The sequence below is a fragment of the Aphidius gifuensis genome, linkage group LG5 (assembly GCF_014905175.1).
Source record: "Aphidius gifuensis isolate YNYX2018 linkage group LG5, ASM1490517v1, whole genome shotgun sequence".
NCBI lineage: Eukaryota > Metazoa > Arthropoda > Insecta > Hymenoptera > Braconidae > Aphidius > Aphidius gifuensis.
The window spans coordinates 2,790,384-2,813,616 of NC_057792.1; the positions used below are offsets into that span (position 1 = coordinate 2,790,384).

At 22.9% G+C, this 23,233-nt stretch overlaps 1 protein-coding gene across 1 annotated transcript in view; it reads right to left on the reverse strand.

The window, feature by feature from the left end:
- The window catches only part of LOC122856184, a gene marked incomplete at its 5' end in the record, with an annotated part of 53,694 nt that extends 30,702 nt beyond the window's left edge, over positions 1 to 22,992 (reverse strand). Inside the window, 7 exons of the mRNA XM_044157878.1 lie at positions 774 to 1,038; positions 6,706 to 6,909; positions 10,681 to 10,746; positions 11,472 to 11,779; positions 12,531 to 12,874; positions 13,106 to 13,393; positions 22,867 to 22,992. Of these exons, the coding sequence (XP_044013813.1) occupies positions 774 to 1,038; positions 6,706 to 6,909; positions 10,681 to 10,746; positions 11,472 to 11,779; positions 12,531 to 12,874; positions 13,106 to 13,393; positions 22,867 to 22,992 (1,601 nt within the window). The remainder of the gene's footprint in view (positions 1 to 773; positions 1,039 to 6,705; positions 6,910 to 10,680; positions 10,747 to 11,471; positions 11,780 to 12,530; positions 12,875 to 13,105; positions 13,394 to 22,866) is intronic.
- Between the last annotated feature and the right edge of the window lie 241 nt (positions 22,993 to 23,233).

The window sequence follows — 23,233 nt, forward strand, 5'->3', positions numbered from 1 at the left end:
GCATTGCTAGATATTAAAATGCCTTAATTTTACATGTCTGCAATTGATTGTTGAAAAAAAAAAATAAAGTCAATCTCGTCGTCAATTTATTTTACGTATTTTTCATGTTACATTTTTTTTTGTTGTTATTAGTTAATTTAGAAATTTATATTTTTATTAAGGATAAGGTCAAACAAGTACTTGAGCTTTTTTTGAGCTTTTTTCTTTTTTTTTTTTTTTTTGATAATTGAAATAGTTTTATTAGAAGCTATAAAAATTTTTTTGTATCCAAGATTCAAAGAATTTAATAAATACATTTATCAAAAGCAAAAAAAAAAAGCACTATAATTTATAATAATAAATTTATAAACAAACTGGCATTAATTTAAAATTTTATATGAAAAATAAAGTCAAGTTTATGTTTAATTTAAAAGTTGATTTAAAATTCGACAATGTATGCTTTTATTTAAAATCAAAAAATTTATAATCTTTTATTATAATCTCGATGATAGTTTAAGATATTTTTTAAAATTTAAAATTTGATAATTTTGCATGAAAAATGATGAGAGTAATACATAGAAATTTAATAAAATATTTAAAGTCAAGTAGCATAGTTGTGGAGTTTAAAGACCAATGATGATATAAATTGAGATAAAAATAAAATAAAAAAATATAGTACAAAAGCTCGAGGGAGTTTAGATTATTGTCATCACATATATGCACACTGACACAGTTACTTTGCTTCTGTCATGATGGTTGTTTTGTTATATACACATGAAAATAAATATGCTTACCTAGAGTTGCTTGAGGCAACACTGTTGTTAGAACGTGATCGTCGGCTTTTAAGCGAATCACCACGATTGACAATTCCCTTTCCTGTTATACTAAAGTGCCTTAGTCTGTAATATTCTTCCTCAACTCCAGTATTTGGCATACTTGCAACTCTTGATCTTTGTTGTGGAAGACATAGATAATTTGGTCGTCCAGATGATCTGCTCCCTGGAGTTTTAACTGATTGTGATCTACTGTGATGTGGACTACCGTATCTATAATCAAATATTTATTATCATTACTTATCAGAAACGTTAATAATAAATTTATAGAAAATACACTAGGGGAAAAATAAATACAGCATTAAATTAACAAGATATATTAACCTTGTTATTTTATTTTTCAAAAAGATGTATATTTTAAATTTTTAAATTTTATATTTCAACTATTTTGTATAATTTTTTTGCTTTACTGGCAAAACGAAAATTCAATTAATTAAATACAGCTAAAATAAAATATAAAAAAAAAAATTAATACGCATTTTTAAATATAATTTTAAGTTGAAAAAAAGAAAAAACAAACATTTAAATTTTTTTTATTAATAATAAGTTGTATTTTTTTTAGAAAATTTCAAGTATGATTTAAATTTTTTTTTAAATTTTTCTACTGCAAACTGAGTACTAATTTAATTTTATAGAAAAAAATTTTTTTGTTTATTCAATTTTTTTACTACTCTTATGTGAAAAATGACTAACAACTAAGAAAAAAAAATTAAAATGTGAGTATAAATAAATCTCCAGGGTTTTTACGTTAATGAGAATTTTAGTACCACAAATGGGACCCCTCAAACAAAGACATCGCATTAGTCGAGATTTTTTACTCTATGAGCTGGTATCGAGTTTCATAGTCAAACATTTTCCCTAAGTTATTCATTTTTAAAAAATTTTTTTAATTATTCTTTTATATTTATTTTTTGTTTATTGATCGTAAATGTTTTTCCAAGTGGCATAATATTTACACCGAGGTCAAAGATGAACTAACAAAAATAAAATACAAAACGGGCGAAAAAGAAATATTATCTATTAAACTTTCTCGTATGAGAAAAGAATTTTTTTTCATTCAAAAATATAGGTATTCTTAAATTTTGAAATATTAGAAAATTGATTGTATCATTTTAGAAATTGATATGACAGTTCAAATCCACGTAGTTTTTTTTACAAAAATATCAAAAAAACAAACTGATTGTCTATTTTATTGACATTTTTTTAAAACGTCATATATTTTTTTATATTATATTTTTTTTTGTTCGACTTATTGCTTTTTTTAGAAAAAAAATGAAAAAACTTTGATACTTTTGGGGTGAAAAAGTTTGTAAAAAAAAATTTAACGATACTTTTTTAACTTTTTTGATTCAACGTAATCTCCACACAATCATACACAAAAAAAAAATTATAATAACGATAATAATAAAAATCAAAAAATAAAAATATTTGTTTTTTTTATTTTTAAACTTTTATCATGAAATTTGACTATCATTTTTTTTTTCTAGTCAATTTTTTTATTAGGATTAATTAATTTATTAAAATTAAACAACAAAATGATGCCATATGGGAAAAAAAATATAAAATAAACAAAATTTCTTTACGACTTGATTTGAATATTAAAAAAAAAATTAATGGCTCATAAAACTTTGTTATTTTAAGCCCATTAATGTAATAAAAAATTTTACTATTATCGTTTTTTTCTACAAGCTAAATTTACGATAGAAATTTCCTTAAAATCCATAAAATATATCTATAAATTATTTTGCAAATTGCATTGATGAATTTAAATTTATTCAAATTTAATCCACCTCTAATGAAAAATATTTATTGCATAATTATTATTTTAATAATTAAATTACAAAAAAAACTATCCATCAAGTTATCCTGATTAATTGTGATTTATTTTATTTCAAAAAAAAAATATATTTTATACATTATCTAATCAGCCCAGCAAATGCAGCCTTTTTTTGTGCAGCTTATTTTTTTTTTTCAACACTGCAATTTACCGAAAAAGGTTGGAAAAAAAAAAAAGCATTCGTGAATATATTAAGTGTTATATATCGTATTATCAAAAGTGCTGTAGAAAGTTTTCAAGATAAAAGTTATTGCTGTCTAAAACCTAGTAATATATATATTTTTTTTACGGATCGATTGTGTTACAAAAAGCCATTAAAAAATATATATATGTATCTGATCTATATTTTTTTATAAACGAAAAAAATAGAATAAAAATATATAACTATTATTGTTGTATGTATAATAATATATTTTTTTATATTTCGTATTTTTAATCATTTATTTTCACAAGGGAAAAAGTACATGTAAAAACTACAAAACAGTATTGTTTGAAATTTGTCGATATGCGCGAATACACCCTTAGAACTTTAAGCACGTTTCCATTTCATCGAATAAACTATTCAAATTCTCTCCACAGTATTTGCGGTTTTATTATTATAACTATTTTTCTATAGATATATATTTTTTTATTATTCGTTTGCTACTTTGTTTTGTCTTTGGTGTTCCTCCCAGGCCTTCGAGCATTGTTATCGACGCATCGTGCTTGTAACAAAGACAATGGGAAAATGGGGAAAAAAAAAAAAGAAAATGAGGCCATACATAAAAACGACACATCAAGTATAGCTGAATCTTTTCCAGTTTAGATAAAAGAAAAAAAAAATAATAATCGTCGTGATAAAAATAGCAGAAAAAAAAATAATAAATGTAGATTAAAAATACAAAAAAAAAAATAACAAAAATATATTTTGCATTTGGCCAATGTAGTGTGAAAAAAAGTATTTATTTTATAAGCTTCCTGTAATATATAAAGGCAAAACTTTTCAATAAATATTTTATTTACTTGTTTTTTATTATTTTATATATAGTAAACTTGAAAATTTTTTTAAAGAATAAAAACTTGGTCTTTATTTTTTGTTGAAAAAAAGAGTAAAAAAAAAAAATGCGATTCTTGGCAATATAATATGAGTGGGAAATGAGGATTTGTTGAAGGTTGAAAAAGAATTGATAAATCGAGAGGATCAAATTTGTCTTATGACGTATATAGACATACGGAAATTGAAGATCCTGACGAGGGTCAATTTGAGGATTATATCCTGGCATTTTTTTATCTCAGTTTACCTTTTTTTTTTTTCATTCAAAAATCATATCATCAAAAGGTACTTGTCAATTCACATGTGTCAATTATTTTGAAACATATATTTAAATTTTTAAATCATTTATTTTAATAACTGAAATTTATTCATTAATTTAATTACACTTATTATTATAGCCTACAATTATTTATTTATGTAGCTATAATTAACTAAAGGTGGGAAAAAAATTAACTAAATAAAATTATGATCAGTTAAAAAATAATAGTAACATTCGAAATAACATGGTTATAAGTTGCGTGTGATTTTACAATTTTAGTAATTTCCTTTTTGAATTTATCTAACCATTTCACTCGACAACTAATTTCACCCTTAAAAAAATTCCCTGTATGAGATTTTAATCTGTGATTTTAAAACTAGTGCAAACTTACACACGAACTAAAATACGATAAAGTCATATATATACTTTTATCTATCACGTTTAATTTCACGAGTAAAAAAAAAAAAATTTATAAACAAATCTATTGTAATTTAAAAAATTCTAAAATTTAATTGAATTTACAATTTTTCTATTTTTAAATTAAAATATAAATAGTAGAATGAGTTATTCAATAGAACATGTGTTGTATGTAGGTTCAGTTATTGTTAAAATAAAGAAAATAAAAAAACTTTTTTCATTTGTTGGAATGGTGTATAGAGGCCAAATCAATAATTCTCTTGGGATAAAATACAATATATAGAACGAGCTTGTTACAATCCATTGTATATATAGTTATGTTGTTGAGGTTAACTCCCCAATGAATTTGCAATATTAATTGTTTCAAATTTCAATTGCTAATATCGTTAGGAATTTCATTTTATGCAAATCAAAAATAAAAAAAACATTCAACTCAATATTATTTACATCTTCTTTTTAAATAATACTAAAAATTTATTAAATAATTTTTCAAATAATTATCATCAATCTCAATTATCATCAAATTTTATATTTTAAAAAAAAACCAGTAAAATTTAAAATAGATAAATTCAATTAAATATCTATATATACAAAAATACAATTTTATTTTTATGAAAAAGCTTTTATCAATTAATCTTCAAGTCATAATCCTTCAAAGTATTAAAAATAAAATGAAAAAATAAATACTAAAATTGAATGGGATTATTTTTAATATTATATTAAAAATATTTTTCTTATCTTTTATATATATTTATAAGAAAATCCTTTTCTTTTTATTTTCAAAAAAAATCTATGTCAAAGTGATGGAATGACGTAGTGAAAAAAAAAAAAAAAAAGATACACGATTTTACACTCAACCACGTCTATATTCATTTATTTTATTTTTCAATTGAGATAGACAAAAACACATAAAATGTCAAATGAAATTTTTTTATTTATTTATTTATTTATTTATTTATTTATTTATTTATTTAGTTAATATATACATGCCCTTGACATTACGTACTTATGGGCTACATTGTAAATTAGCAATAATATTACATGTAAAAAATTTTTTAAATTGATTTAAATAGTAGAGTTAAGTTAACAATATTAAACCAAGACAATATTAATATTAAACAATTAAAGTTCCTTCTTCCTTCTCCATTTTTAATAAATATAAATGATAATTGACTTTGAAGCTGTCAATGGAATCAAGCGATGTTAGGCTAAGTGGTAAATGATTCCATAGACGTGCACCATACTCATATAGACTACATTCAAAGCCATGTGAACATGTGACTGAAAAGCAATTCATTAACATAAGGTCTCTATTCCAAACCAACAACTGAATTATTTTTATATTTTATTTTTTCATTTAATAACAAATACTACTTCAGACTTTTAATGACTTGAAGAATAAACACCCAACAAAAATAGTTCATTCTATTTCTAATAGATAGCCAACCCAAACTTAATCTATCATTTGATATATGATCCCTTTTTCTTTTTTTTAGAATAAACCTAACATAGGCATTAAATGCAACTTGTAGCCTAGATAGTTGCTTATTATTAATGCCGGTTAATGCAAGAAATAAAATCGAAGATTGGGGCAACTAGTGAGGAAATAAGTTTTCCTATACAACCGATGACAAAAATATCTGTATTCATATAAAGCCTATGAAGGGATGCATATGATTGTGAACAAACATGAGAAAATTTGATGAGTCCATGATAGCATTTCATCAGATGAATACTAAGATATTTAACAACTGCATTAAATTTTAATGAAGTGCTGTTAACAATTTGATATTTGGTATTTGTCTTGACTATTAGTTTATTAAGTAGAAATTTTTGCCAAACATAGTTGCTTGAGTCTTATTAGATTTTGTTAAGTTTTAATTGTCTCCTTGATGCCCAGTTGTTATTGAGTTGATGTCCTTATTTATTTTAGCTTATTATTTGTAATATTATCCAATGAAGTATTAATATGTATAACTAGTCATCAGCAAAGAGTAAATGTTTTGAATGTTCTATCACTGAACCAATTTCATTCATAAATCATATCATAAACAGGAGGCCCAAGCACGAGCCCGTATTACACTAGATTTTATATGTAATGAAGAAGCATACATTCCATTAACAACTGTCTGCTGTGATCTGCCTGTTAAGTATGAAGTGAACCACTTTAATGCATCAGGTCCTACCTATAATGACTGAGACCTTGTAAAAGAAAACCATGATCAACTGTATCAAATGCTTTTACTTCAAAATCAAAAAAAATATTGCAAATTGTAAGTTCCTGATTGTACATATTCAGCCTGATTTCATCTAAAGTAAGTAACTGCTGATAAAGTATTAGAATTGCTTTTAAAACCAGTTTGATAATTTTGTCTAGCAGATTTTCTCTTTTTATTTAGAAATGTTGAGAGTTGATCATGAACAATTCTTTCTAATAATTTTGACAAAATTGGTAACAAAACTATTCCACGAAAGTGAGCAGGCTCTTTAGGATGTGGTACTTTAGCTGCTGGTATTGATATAGCATTTTTCCATGCTACTGGAACATCACCTCTTATTAATAAAACATTAAATATACACATTAAATAAGGAATTAATCCTGACCCAAAGACCTTTAAATGCTTTAATGACACCCCATCAGAACCAACTGATGATGTAGTTACTTTTAACAATACACTTTTAATATCATTAAATTTAACTTCATGAAAATTAAAAGTAGAATTAGTTAATCTTGGAGTGTATGAAGACCATCTACGTGGTGGAAAATTACTTAATGTAATTGAATTTACAAAATAATTGTTTTGAGTATTTGGTGAAATGTGTGGTGGAATCACATGCTTCAAAGAGTTTACAGAATCGTTTGTTATTCAATTATTTCAATTTATTCCAAAGAATTTTATAAAATGAAAAAATAAATACTAATTTTGATGGGATTATTTTTCTTATTTTATATTAAAGTTATATATTCTCTACGTAACCATTTATACTTATCAAATAATCTCTTAGTTTTAAACTTTTTAAATTTTTTATAGGTTAAATGACTCGTAAAGATGAGATTTTTTTACACTCAACCACGTCTATATTCATTTATTTTATTTTTCAATTGAGATAGACAAAAACACATAAAATGTCAAATGAAATTTTTTTATTATGATTTTAAAAACTAGGTGAAAAAAAAATATATATAGGCAGCTGTCTCTCTTTCAAGTGAATATAAAAAAAATAAAATGATGATAATAATAATAATAGATGTTTTGAATTGAGAAAATGAGAAAGTAAAAGCCCAAGTGGGTGGAAATAGGAGTTCAAAAGATTGAGGTTGTTCGTCGATTGAGACGTAGCAAAGGTCATGAAAGTTAGAGATTCACTATTGAAAGAAAATAAAGGATAAAAAAAAAAATATATAAAAAATAAATAAATGGAAAATTTACGATCTTGTCGAAGAACATGAAAATCCAACTTTGAGTTTGACACATTGTTGAAATAGATATATATTTCTGTGTAAAACAAAGGGACATGCGAAAATCGATTTAACATAAGGGGATTTATAACGTTCAAATATATATGTCATCATATGATCCCGGTGGATAAATTCTCAAACAATAATCGGTTAAACTTGGCTTCAATTGTTCAATGAAATTCCCAATAGGATCATCATCTTCAACATGATTACGCAATTTTATTATTATCATTTATATATTTTTTTTTTTGACAAATACTTTGAAGACTCGTTTATTCAAAATATTTATATATTGTTTTAATACGATCCATCATATATATTTTGTCATATACATATAAGACCAAGCTTGAGGCTAAAGCCTGGATGTTTAATTAGAATTTATTGACCCTTGTAGGACCACGAAATAGCCGATTAAATAATCAATTACACTTTGATGTTGTACCAAAAGTAGTAATAAACTCAGAGAGATGAAAATAAACTATATTTAAAATAAAATAGACTATATACCACCATAATTTAACTATGCATCAATAAATTTATTTTTGACTATAAATATATGTTGAAAAGTTCATCAAGTTTGTGGTTATATTTATGACACAATTATCATGGCCTATTCACGTTACCTCAACTCATCACAATCTACTTAAATAATATTTGTCTATGTAGTTGTATAAATTTTGTTTAAAATATGTGTATGTGTGTGTTGTGTATTGTGTATTGATTAAATCGATTTAAACGAACGTGACACACCTGATCGGATCCACTATCATCACCACGCCTAACCCTAGAGGCTAAATCCTCTTCGTACATCACTTTTATCTACCTTTATCATATCTAACGATTCAATTATTTTCTTACAAAAAAAAATTCTATAATCAATTTTAATAATGAATAAACTTGTTCTGTAAATTTTACCGCAATTTAAATTACAATTTTTATTTTATTTACACGGGGAAAATAGCTTTTTTATTTTGTCAATATTTATTTAAAGCTGGAGAGAGGAACTTTGAGAATAATAATAATAAGAAAAAATAAGCTTTAAATTGTTTTATAAAGAATAATGAATAATGGTTTTTAATTAATAATGAATAATATTTATTTTTTTCTTATAAAATCAATATTATTATGTTATTTTAAAATTCATTATTGGTTTTTTTTAAATTTAATTTTCATTTGGTTTTTTTTTCAATTATTATGTATATATTTAAACTATAAAAAAAAATTTAATAATTATGCAATTGAATTTGTTTATTGAAATAAAGATTAAGGACTATTTTTAATATTTTAAAAGTCCAGTTAAAATATGACCAGAAATTATTAAGTAGTACAAACAAAATCATGTCAGACAGGAAAAAAAAATTTTTTTTTTCTTAAATATGCAGTAATTTGTGAGTGTTGTGGTTTGTTTTTTTTTTTTTCTTTTATTCTTTCTACACAAATTCGGAAAATAAAGCTCGACTATATATATATTTTTGTTTTTTTTTTATTATTACTTTTGTTGAATGAATTATTCATCAGAATCGAAAAGCCAACAATTGTTAGGTACCAATTTAAAATCTTGTATTTCAATTATTTACAAAATTGTTTTGTAAATTTACTCAGTAAAGTTCAAAGATTGATAATTGAAATTGAATAAAAAATATTTAAAAAAAGCTCTATTGATTTATTTTTTTTTTTAGCTGGCAATAATTATCAGCAGTTTTTTTGATTGAATTTAAATTTTTATTTTTATTGAATATTGTAACGGTCTTGCTGATAAGGCTGTATTTTATTTATTTATTTGGTTCAATAGGCTTGCAATGAAAACGTTTGCTCAAACGGCAACTATGTACTGCGCATTTTCTTGCTTCACGTATCACAGAGCACGTCGATTTCGACGCTGCCAATTTATAGTCCCTTCGATAGTATATATACGTGTTTGAAAAAAAAAAAAAAAAGTAATGAATAAACAATTTAAAATAAACAAACGTAATAAAAATAAATTGAGTAGATTTTTAATTAATAAAAAATTAAATTCTATTTAAAAATTATCTTATAAAAAATGTTTTTTCTACGAGCGATAAAATTTTGTGAGTTTATATAGAAGATTAGAAAGAAAAAAAAAAAGATTAATTTCGTTAGCTACTTATGCACTTTTCTGATTATACAAGTTCATATCGATTTACAGTTTAAAAACTTTTTAGAAAATAATATCTCAAGAGATAATTAAGATTGTTGATATGTACTTAGTCAAAGTGAGTGTGAAATAATAAGCTTTAAATATAAAAATTTAATTTTTTTCTATCGTGATAAGTAAAATAGTTCAAGTAAATAATTTATGAGCTGCAGAATAAAATAGAGAAGAGTTATTCAAGCTAGTGAAATTTATTTTTCTTCAAGTTCAAATCAGATGATTGAATTTTTTTATTTTACTAAAAAAGCCTCAAACCATTATCAACTATCTCCATAGCAGAAAAAAAAAATAAAAAGAAATTACAAAAGAAGACTAAAAAAAATAAAAAATAAATATATAGTTTTTGTGTCGAAAAGTTACAATGCAAAAACTTAAATAATAAAATGAAAAATTATGCGAGAAATAAATTTTTTTAAAATAAAAAAAAAGCTGGCAAGTGCTTGAAGCGATATATGCATCACGCTATTTTTTTTTTTTTTTTTTCAACGTATTTTTTATCGAGTTCGTGTACTCGGAAAAGACCCCCAAAAGACGAGTTGAATACATACATAAATGTATTACAATCAACTGGATAAAAAAAAAAATGTACAAAAAATTTTTTTGTTTTTTTTTTAAACTTGTTTATATTGTTTATTTAATTTTTTATTTTGTCGCATTTTGAGAGTCGTTTCAGAGGCTTTCGACTATACCTATTGCACAAAACGGGAAAAGGAGGCTGACCCATGAATGTATGGCTGAAACGAAGGAATGACATTCTGAAAGAAATAACAATAAGTTCAGAATTGATTTCTCGTTTTTTTTTTTAATTGATAAAAATTAATTTCCTTTTTGTTTTTATGACTTGAATAATTTTTTTTTATAAAATATAATAATTAATTAAATGAAGCTCAATAATTCACGGAATTCAAACCATATTATTTCATTTTCAATATTTAAAATTAATAAAATGAAATAAATTTTTGAATAACAAAATAATTAACTATATTTTTTCATCTTTTTCATTTGTTTTTACCTGGAAAAAAAAACTTGTTAAAAGTTGATTTTCTATATTAATTAAAAACTGCTAAATTAAAATATTTAAAAAATACCAAATAATAATAATAAATTTGACATCAAAATATTGACATGTCAGCCGACTTTATGACGAGTCGATAAATATTTAATATTTCAAGACTCAAAAAAAAAGCTCATTAAAAGTTTATTGTCACGATTAAAAATGAAAAATAAAAAAAAATATAGTTCTGTTTATTACGACATTTTAAAAACACAAAAAATATAATAAATAAAAATTCTATTAATTATAAATTTTAATAATTTTAATGAGATAAAAAAATAAAAACGAGTTAATTAAAAAAAATAAATTTGTATTCGTGTGAACGAGTCAATGAAATTTCAATTATTTTTTACATTCAGTCATCCGAAAAATTGATTACTCTATATAAAAATAAGAAAATTTAATTTTTTTAAAAATTTAAAATACCTGGTTGTCTTCCTCTTCCTCTTGCACCAGTTGATGATTGTGCAATATTTTCTGATTGTGAATTACACAATGATATGTCAAGTGGATTTGTCGTAACATTAATACTTGGTTTGGTCGGTGTTTTTAATGATTTTCTATCTCTTTTAAATGATTGTGTATTATTATTTTTTTTAGTTACAACAGTAACATTAATATGATTTTGTATAACTTCTTCTTCAACAGTTGTTTCTTTAGCTATCAATGATAATAATGTATTTAAATGTTGTGGATCTGGTTGACCAGCATCCACTGAACCTCTTACTGGTGTGCTAAAAAAAATTTAATAATAAAATATTATTACAAAATTGTTTTAAATAATTTACCAATAATTATGTCGATAAAATTCAAAGAATTTATACACCTGAGGGTTATTTTTATAAAGTCATAAAATAAAATATGCATTTGATAAAACCTTAATAATTTACAAGTAAATAATTATAATATTTAAAATTGTTTTTTTAATACTTAAATAAAATTAAAAATTGTTTAATTAATGTTGTTATTTTCTTTTTTCAATGTTGGTTAAATTTTTTAATTACGTTTATATATACAAAATTGATTTGACAATCAAGTTCGGTTTCAATCAATTCGTTTGATAATTTAGTAAAGTTGACAAGGGCTTTACAAACGCTTATATTCCTACATTTGTCAATTTTCTATGAACAAAATAAACTACGTTATATCCATTGGCCTAGTAATGTAACCCAGTAATTTTCATGTATTTACTCTGATGTTTGCAAGCTCTATTTCTCTATCTCCCTCTTTCTGAACTCGAATATTTAGTAAACAAATTTATTTTGTATTATTTACACGCTTTAGCTTTGTTGATGACTTAATACTGTTTCGTGTATACAATGTCTATTGTTATTAACATCACGTGCAGTTGAGTAACGAGATCGTAAAATATATATACAAGTATTATTTAAAAACTTGGATTAAATTAAACGTGTGGTTTGTTGTCTCAAGTTAATTTTCATCTTTAATTTATTAAAAAAAAAAAACAATTGTTTTTTAATTTACCTGAAAAAATCAGATGTTTTTAGCTCAGGTAATGCTGGTGTTCTTCCACTACCAAAAGTAAATCTATTTTCATGTCTAGCACCAATTAATGGAGTTGGTGGTGGTGCACCACTACCATTTACTGGACTACTTGTTAATGTGACATCTCCAGGTGATGCTGGAGATGTTGATTGTTTGTTACAATTGGTCATTTTATTTTTACTTATAACTTCCAAGTTATTATGTTCATTTTTTACTGATGGTGGTGATGTTGGTTTTCCTTTTGATGATGGAGGTGACATTTCAGATGGTTCATCTATCAGATCCAGACTGTCATCACGTTGTTCACTGTCTGTTGTTGTCACCTGAAACATTTCAAATTAAATTCTTATTGGTTCACGTGTATCTTCAAATAAAAATATATTTAATATAAAATTTCAATTGAAATTTAATATGTCAGGATATGTTTTTTTTTATTGTATCATTAGAAAATAATAAAAATAATTTTCTTGTTATTTTAAAGGATTCTCAGGTGTCAAAAAAATAATGTCTTTTTCATTTAATAATAAAATTATAAATACTTGTTGAATATTTACCATTGTTACAACAGTCGCAGCACTATCTGTACTTGTGTTTATTGTTGTTTCTGATGCAGTACTTGAACCTCTAACAACGACTTTTGGTACAGTACGACAACTACGACTACCACCAGCTGATTTAAAATGTAATCTACGTAATGCTGATGCTGCATGTGCCAAAAAATCACTGTCTTTGATAAAATTATCAGTCGCATGATTATTTGATCTGCGCGACTGCGACTCCCCCACATTTGTTCCACTGCCTTTTACACCCTTCACCGATGAGCTTCGATTGTCCCCACATTCCTTGAATATTTTTAAAAGGAAAAATAAATTAATTTTATTTAAAAAAAAACACCATGTAGAGTTTTTAAAAAATTTCAAAAGAAAAAAATATTAATAAAGTTAAATAATATCATAAAACTCGGTCATCAAAACATCCAATTGAACAATGAAAAAAAATATATATTTAAATGTATTTTTATATGTTGCTTTGAAAGATATTTATTATATATATAAAATACGATAAAATATATTATTTTTTATTTTTTATATAGCACGTATTTGTTTTTTCAAGCTATCGCAAACAGACAGTTGTGAACTGTAATGCTCGACTGGCTCGATATAAAAGAGTGAACAGAATAAGAGGAAAAATATATAAAAAAAACATAATAAAATGAGGTGCAAACGAGTAAAGGTAGGTATCGGAGACTCGTGGATGGTTGCTCAAATAAAAAGTCCATTTGTGATGAGTTGAAAAAAACGTAAATTTTGTCGAAATAAAGTAACCTTCTCTCACACACACAAAAGACCCCAAGGCTAAAATGATATAATGCATATTTCATATATTATTTAAAATGGAAATTGAGGTATATAAAAAGAAATATTATCATTTATTTTTTTATACAATATACATATAATTAAATATAAATAGAAAATTGAAAGCAATTAATTATATTTTGTATCAAATATAATTTTATAATTTAATTTATTTAATTTAATTTATCGTTTTATTTTATAGAAAAATATCTTTTTTTTTAATTGTTAATTTATTTTCAATACATAAAAAAATTAATTTGTGTAAATATTTGACAGAGAAAAAAAATTTACTAGCGAGTAAAGAGAAAATTAAATGTAGGATTTATTAATGACATTAAATAATTGTATTATTAATAATATATAATAATAAATTCAATCAGTAAATTGAAAAATTGTAATAAACACTATAAAATATTAATAATATTAAATTTTAAATCATAATCATATTGAGTCATTACAATACAATGTCCAATTAATTTATTTTCAATTTAATTAGTTTCAAATTTTAACATATTTATTTAATTTTTATAAACGCATACTGTTGTCATAATATAGAACACATTTAAAATTTTCATATCAATTTATTCATATGTTAAAATGCCTGTATAATTTCTTGGAATGATTAATTTTAATTAAATTTTTTTTTTCGAAATCTATTTACCACGAAATGAGTCTACCCGGTAATCCGTGTTCAGTACATTTCGACAAAGATATTTATTCGTAATACTGATTTTTATAAATAATAAAAAATCTCATTAAATAATAAATATAAAATATTTAAATAGGTTTTATATAGAGCTTTCTACCTTTCCAATTTTTCTTTGATTTACATTTAAATAAAAGCCTTTACGATTTTTTCGTTAACTTTTTTTATTTATTATTTCAATTTTTTCTTTATATAATTATTATTATTTTATTTTTATCATTACAGCTACTACTATGATATTATTTCTTTTTTTTTTTTTTAATTTAATCTATTTTTTTATCTTGATGATTTTTGCCTTGTAGCTCTTGATGGGCTTCTATACGGATAAATTAGAATTAAAAATAATAAAAAAAATAACAATAAGCTGCATTATTAGTATTTTTTTTTTTTATAAATGTCAGGTATATGTATTTTTTTTTTTTAATTTATAAAATGTCATTGTATTTTGTCAAGTGTCATGACAGGTAATACTTTATGTTATAAAAGATTTCGATGGGTTGTATTGATAATACCGATTGATTTTCTTTTCTACTTTCATATCATGTTAAAAATAATTCTCAGGAATACTTAGAAGAATGAAAAATACCATCGATAAAAACTTTCATAACCCTCATAAAATAACCGTCTCAATCCTCGGTAATATAATTTTATATAATTTTTTTTTTCCATCAAAAAAAAGACCAATAAATTGTCTATTTATCAAGAGTGATTTTATACTTTAGATATAAAAAAAATTAATCAACAGTTAACTCATCTCTTTTTAAAATTATATAAAAATATTATAATTAAAAAAAATAATTTTTTTTAATTGAATATCATTTTGATTATAATATTCAAAAGTTGAATAAAATTAATTTAAAACTTTATATATATAATTTAAAACAAATATTGAATCATTTTTTTTTTACTTTTAAATAACGTGAATATTAAAATTCCAGAAAGTATACTAGTATATATCTTATCGGATTTTGAAATTTAAATATTCTTATAATCAATTCTTCCTTTTTTTTTCATTTTATTTATGTAAAATATTCCATGAAAACCATGATCATGATTGGCTCAGTTTGATCTCAAGTCAAGTTTCATTCTTCCATCGTTTGAGTTTCTTTTTTATATTTTTTTCTTAGGTCCTTAAGAATAAATGAAAAAAAAAAAAAAAGAAAATCATGATAAAAAAGTTACTTTATTCGCGGAAAAAGTGTAGGTAAAAAAGCTCCGATGCAAAGCTCTGCAACTTGATCGAATTTTATCCGCATGGTGAAATAACCAAGAGGATAACTTTCCACGTGGAGAGGTAATGCATTTTTTTCATTTTCATTTTTTTTATTTATATTTTTTTTTATGATTTCCATACCTCAATCAAGCCTGCATTACACGACCCTTCTTTGACTCTTTGTTCTTTTGTCGAACAATATATTTTATTTCATTTTATTTAACTTTATTATTATTATTAATGTTATTATAGTGATGATTGGCAAGTTGTTCGCAAACGATCGCCTTACATATGGTTACAGTCGATCGATTATGTTAGAGTTTACCTTCATGTTATTAGTTACTTGGCCGTGGTCGTGGAAAATATCTAGGTCACAAGAAACCAATTCGCGCGCGTGAACATTATGTTTGCACAATTCAATCGACTGTTATTAATTTTATTATTTATTTTTAATTACCAAAAACAAAAAATATATATAAAATTTAATAGAAATTGGTTTATTAAGATTTATTATAAAATAATATTGTGTTTGGGATTATTAATTTACTCTTGAAATAGGGAGGTTTGTTTATTTTTTCTTTCTTTTTAATTCAATGTATTTAATCAATACATTGATAACTCTAAATATATATATGAGAGACTTGTTTCTATTTACACATTTATTGTGATAATAATTTTTTTAATGAATCGTGAAATATTAAATTATATAAAAGTAAATCATGATATTTTAATGAATTAATTGTTTTAAATAAATTGGTTAACTATTAAATCGGAAAAATTAATTTTAAATATTTAGCTGATTGGTAGTTGTTGAATCGATTTTTTTATTATTATTATTTAGCTGAAATTTTTGCATAAATAAAAAAGCAAATTTAAATTTTTAAATAAACTCCTGATGATAACATTTACTATTACTTACAGGTTTTAATGTCATTTGCATACATCAGATACTCTCAATTGATTAACCACTAATTTTCAGTTTTGCATTAATTTTCAAAATATAATATATTTTAACATGTGTATTTATAAATTAAACGCTTAATACATGAATTAACAATAATTATCTTTTTCATCAATTAAATTTATATTTACAAAAATTATTATCTATTTAATTGATTTTATTTTTTTGAAATATAATTTTTAAAAAATAATTAAAAAACAAGTTGTATTTTTTTTCATAACATTGTCATCATTATTATATTGAAAAATAAATAATATTAATAAATGGAAAATATATATAGTAAAAAATAAATAAAGTTTTAAAAAGAAAAAAAATAAAATTCGTCAAAAATAAGAGTTAGCTTCTCGGCTACATGCCAAAAGTTTGAAAATATTAAACGCTCTAGTAGACTGCCACTGGGGATATCACTCTTTTTATCTATATATATTTATTTTTTTTTCTTTTATAAATATATGAATATGATGTGTGTATCTTGTAAGGATGTATAAATGTATAGCCAAACGTACAAACACTGAGATATTTACGTATTTATATATACATCTTGTAGAATATTGAATCCACATTGCCTGAATTTTCACATATTGGTATTTTTATTAACGTTGCTACATCGTAAAATAAAATATAAAAAATAACAAAAAATATACATACAACTATATGACAATAAAAAAAACTGTATATCTTGATTTTCTATTTCTTTTTTTATTTTTCATTTTTATTATCTTACGTATATATATAATTTTTTTCTCAGTAGTCAAAGAACATTCACCCGAGATTAAAATATATATGATGACAAATTTGACGATTTTTTTTTTTTATTTTTTTTTATTCCAATAGTTTTAAGAGTCATATATATTTTTCCGTTGAATTTTTCTTTTTAATTAGATTGTCTCATCTTTTCTTTCGCAGAAAAATGCATAAATAAAATAACCAGAAAAAAATAATTATAGATAATTTAATTCATGAAAATATCTTATAATTCATATGAAAAAATTTAAAAGTTTTGTTTAAATTTCTTTTTCAAGTTACAAATTTTTCATGTTATTACATTTTTTTCTTCAATTTAAAGTTCAACGTTGACCTTTCAATTTTTATTTATGAATTTTATAAAAAGTATTTTCATTATTTATTTATTTAAGAGTTTTTATATAATTTTATTTTTTTATTATGAAAAATTGAATATTTATCTATAGTTGATGTAAGTTGGATTTTGTGTAGAGCTTTGAACAACTTTAATCGATATAATGTACCATACATATAGGTATATATATAAAGAGAAAAGTTGGGTATCTAAAACGAAGCAATAAGGTGTATGAGAAATATATATATTTGATGTATTATATAAGGGGATGAATAATCTTCAATAGATAGTATACTCTCGTTAAAATCCATACCCATATTCAAACATTCAAGTATGCCCCGGGTGCATCGTAACCACTGATCCAAATATATAAGTTCAAGCGTTAGCCATTGACCGAGAATAATTATGACAAGTAAAGGACGTCTTGTTATATCATCTCTATCTCGTTTAATCAATTCAATGAATATCATTATCATTATTACTCAAAATATAGATATACTTAAATTATAAAATTCATTGATACATTAAGTTTCTTTGAGCTTTCAAGATCCAATGAATAACAAATTATATCATCATGCTTTTATTTAAACTTGAATTTCGTTTTTTTATATTTATGCAATAATTATATTGTGTTAATTAATTCGATTGTTTACGTGAAAATTATTTTAATAAATGCTTGACAATAATGACAAGTATATAATTTTATTTGTTTTTTTATTTTCAAAGTTTATCCATTTTATCAAGGGGCTATTCGGCTGTTTCAATTTTCATAATTTTCCAGCTTTGCGTTTGTTGATAGATAATATATACCTTCTGTATTTTTTTTCTCCATTGGTCTATTAAGTATATCATAGTCCTCATTATTTAGACTACAATTAAAATTTTTTTTCAATATCTTATATAATATAAAAGATTTCATTTGATATATATATTTTTATTTAAAAATAAAATACAATATTATTTTTTCAACAAAAACATTTAGTCGTCAAGCTGTGATATATTAAACGACTATAAACTAGAGTAAAAATAATAATAAAAAATAAAAAAAAAAATTAAAGAAAAGAAAAAAAGAAACATAAAGAACAAGAAAACATTTGTGTTTTTTTTTAAGGCATGTTTTTAAAGACGAAAGGGTCGAAATTGTCTAGAACAATAAAATCCTTAAGAAAAACAAGATAAAGAAAAAAATAAAATAATAAAGTAAGGAAAAAAAAAAAAAAATGAGAGCATAAAAATAATGGGTCAGTAAGTAAGTTTCTCAAGTGACAATTGGCACATTTAACGTTTTTTACCCTAGTTTTTTTTGTTTTTTTTTTTTTTTTCTTTACAGTTTTTTTTTTATTTTATTTTTTCCACCCTTTCCAAAACTAAAGAAGACAATTGACGACATCATTATTATTGTTAAACACATATATAAAATATATTTTATTCTTTTTTATATTTCACGATGATATTTATTTTTTGGTTTTCTTTTTTTCATTTTCAAATATGTTTTATGTCATTTTTAAAAACTGGACACATGATGATGCACGAAATAAACCCACAATAAAACCATTTAAGTACTGACATTTTCATAAATATATAACCATGATTAATGACCAAAGAAGAGTTACAAATGTCTCATTCTTTTTTTTTTCCATATGAATTTTTTTTACCTTTTATTCTTCTGAATTTTGTCACGTATGAAAAACATAAAAAAAATGTTATATACTTATTCAACGCTTTATGATTCTCCCATAAAAATAAAAAAAATAACCCAGACAATGTCGGAAATATGAGAAAAATCAGAAAATAAAAAATGAAAACTATATAAAATATATAGCAATAATTTATTCTCGGTACAGAAATTCAAAGTCAATTTGATTTATCATATTAAAAAATGTCATGAGTTAACTAAATTAATTATAATTATTTCTCCATTTGTTAATTAATTTTATCATTCAATTTTCAGGTGTCAAAATAATATCTGATTATTTTTTCATTTAGTTTTTGTTATAATAAAATAATAAAAATTTAGTACTAGCAAAAATTTTTACTCTAAATATATTAATGAATTTTTTATTTTAATAATACAATTTTTTCGTTTGAATTATTGTTGCAGATCGTACGAGTTGCCTTCATCAAATGGTGAGTCAATAAATTTTTTTTTATCTATTTTATTTTAATTTTAAGACGACCAAATGCTTATGTACATTATTTACAGTATTTTCCCAGTTGAAAAAATAATATCTTCATTCAGTGTTTTATAAAACAATAAATAAATCCTTTAGTCTTTAAATTTGTTCATTTTTTTTCTCATATAGTCAGTATTTTAAATAAAAGACAGGAAATAAAGTATTTGAGGTGAAGCAAGGTTTCCTTATTTTTTTACAAGTTTTATGAAGACAGTAAAAAAGTAATATTAGAAAGTCTGACAAAGAATTTACCTCTACTACTTAGTCGACAAATAAATCTTATAAAATATTAAATGTTTGATGCTTTTAGTGAATATTTTTTTTTTAATAAATAATTTATTTTTTTTTCATCACTATGATGTCGACAAAAAAGGGTTTTTTATATTTTATATTTCTTTTTTTTTTTTTGTTAGTAAAAAATATAAAAATACACTTGTCAGAGTTAATCTCATCTTGAGAATATTTTTTTTTATTTTTTTTTTTTTCGTTCATTGAATGTGACACGTAAGATGCACACTTTATATATAGGCGTCCAATATTACACAGCTTTGCAAGTGCCAGTACTTTCTTTTATCTTTCGACTTCCTTCAACATTCTCGTTATTTTATTTTTTACATTATTTCCCTTTTTTTTTTTTTTGTTTGTGGCTTCCTTCCATGTCCTGTTTTTTCTTACCTCAACTCTATTGCCATAAAAAAAAAACTAATACCGATTTTCCATCTTCCCCATTCATATAATATTTTTTAGTTTTTTTTTTTTTCTATTTTCTACTTTATTTTTTGCTAACAGAGAATATAAAAAAATCCACATTTTCATATACACAGACAAACTGAAACAATACATTTTCTTGGTGACAAAAAAATTGCATAATAAATAATAGAAAAAAAAAAAATAAATTTATAAAACTGTTAAATAATAAATTTGTTGTTAAAAATAAAATTTAGTTTTTTTTGTTTTTCAATTATTGATATACATCTTAAATTTTATTTTCAATTGAAATTTTCGAATTATATATTCATCAAAATAATCGTGTTAATAATATTAAATTCAAAATTAATTTCCAGGAAATATGAATTATTAATTGAATATAAACATAATAAATATCATTAATATTTATTTGACAGAATTAAAATAAAATTTTTATTAATTAAAAATTAAATTGCAACTAGTCAAATGAAAAATAACAAAATTTTATAATTTAAATTTTGATTGGAAGTTTAATTGAATAATAAATAAAATTAATTTCGAACAACAATAGTATAAAACTAAACAATTGATTTTTTAAAAAATATTTTACAAATAATTCTATGAATAATTTCAAAGTTTTTTTGGTAAATAAATATTGTTACAATCAAATTGATGATATAAAATTAAAACAATAATATTTATTTGTCAAATAAATACAAAGACTCAATTTCCACCTCTAATTCAGTTCGATTGAGTACAAAAAAAAAATATATATATATAGGCCAAAAATAAAAGAGTAAAAAAAAAAAGAGCTTTAACAATTCAATAGAAAAAATTTCAATAGAAAAAAAAAATCTCAATGACTCGAAAAAAGGCTTTTAAAAGTGTAAATTTAACTTGAGTAAAATTGATTCAGCTTTTACCTTATTTTTATTCATCTTATTTAAGAATTTTTTTATTCCTTTTAAATTTTTATATATTTATTTTTTGTATTTTACATAGACAAGTATGTCCCGAGTGAATGGTCCTGTTTGCCCCATCGAAAATCTCTCCATACAAACCATCGACATTTACTCACACATATGAACCAAGACCACAAAATGAAATACCCCAATGGGATACTGAATTCTCAGGCTCTGTCTAAACTTTTATATATTTCTTTTTTTTTTTCTTTCTGTTAAATTTATTTTTTCTTTTTTGGCAAAAAAAAAAAAATGATTCAACGTTTCTTTGAGGATAAAAGAAGTTTTAAAAAGTAAAATAAAAATAAAGGTGTGGGAATCCCGAGGCTTTTCCAACTCGTTACGTGGACATTGGAAAGTCTTGCGAAGCCGAATAAACTCTGGGGAATTGTGTCAAAGGTAAAAAAAAAAAAAAATTGAAACAGAAAAAGAAAAAAAAGATAATACTAGTGTTCATGAACTCTCAATGGAACAAAATTTCGATGAACATTAAATCCGAAATATCTACTTATTGAAGTGAAATACAAAAAAAAATTAACTCAAATTTTTATGATTATCTTGATGTAATAGGTTTTTATGAGAAATAATAAAAAAAAAAAATAATAATCTATCAACAGTACATACAATGTATACAATGCATTGATTGTTAAATTTTTATCTCAATAAATTTTATAAAAAAAAATTTGAAACTATTTCTCAAGCATGAAAAATAATATTAAGTAGTACAAAAAAATTTACATCAGACAGATTTTATATTTTATATTTTCAATACGCCAAGGGTATTGTTGTTATTATTATTACTTTTTTTTTTTTTATATAATACATCATACTGTGTATTACAAAAAAAAAATTTATAAACAACAAAATTCTCTTACTTTACTGGAAAAAAAGAAAAAAAAAAATAAATTAATGGCTATATAATCTTATTACGATTTTCATTTAATCAGTATAAAATTTGACTGAAAAATTAAAAAGAAAAAAGATAAAACGAGGTTGTATAATTATTGCTGTAGTCGTAAATTAATAAAAAAAAAAAAAATGAAATTTACCTCTCTTTGAATAATAAAAATTAATTTATTAAAAATAAATTGCTGTTAAAAAAAAAAGAGGAAATTTAAAATATGAAAAAATTGTGTTATTTATAATTTATATAATATGTAAATGAAAAATTTAACTTACGTGAACTTTATGCTCGGGGGTAGATGGTGGATTTGGTGTATTTGGCAGGGAGCCCCCGGGTGGGGTGCAATGCCGCAGCCGCGCCAGGGCTGTACGAAAGCCCTCCGTCACGAAAATGTCTTTTTTTCAACTTTTTTCTTCCTCTTCGTATCTCCAAAATTTTTTTAATACTTCAATATCAATTAAATCAACATTAAAATTTTTATTTTTAGTATTATCATTTAATTTTTTTTTCAATACTAAATTATCATTCATTATCTATTTTTTTTTTTAAATATATATTTTATATTTTAGCTTTTTAAAAATACTTTAATTATATTTTAATTTTTTTTGGTATAATTAAATCGTAGATTATTTTCTTGATTTT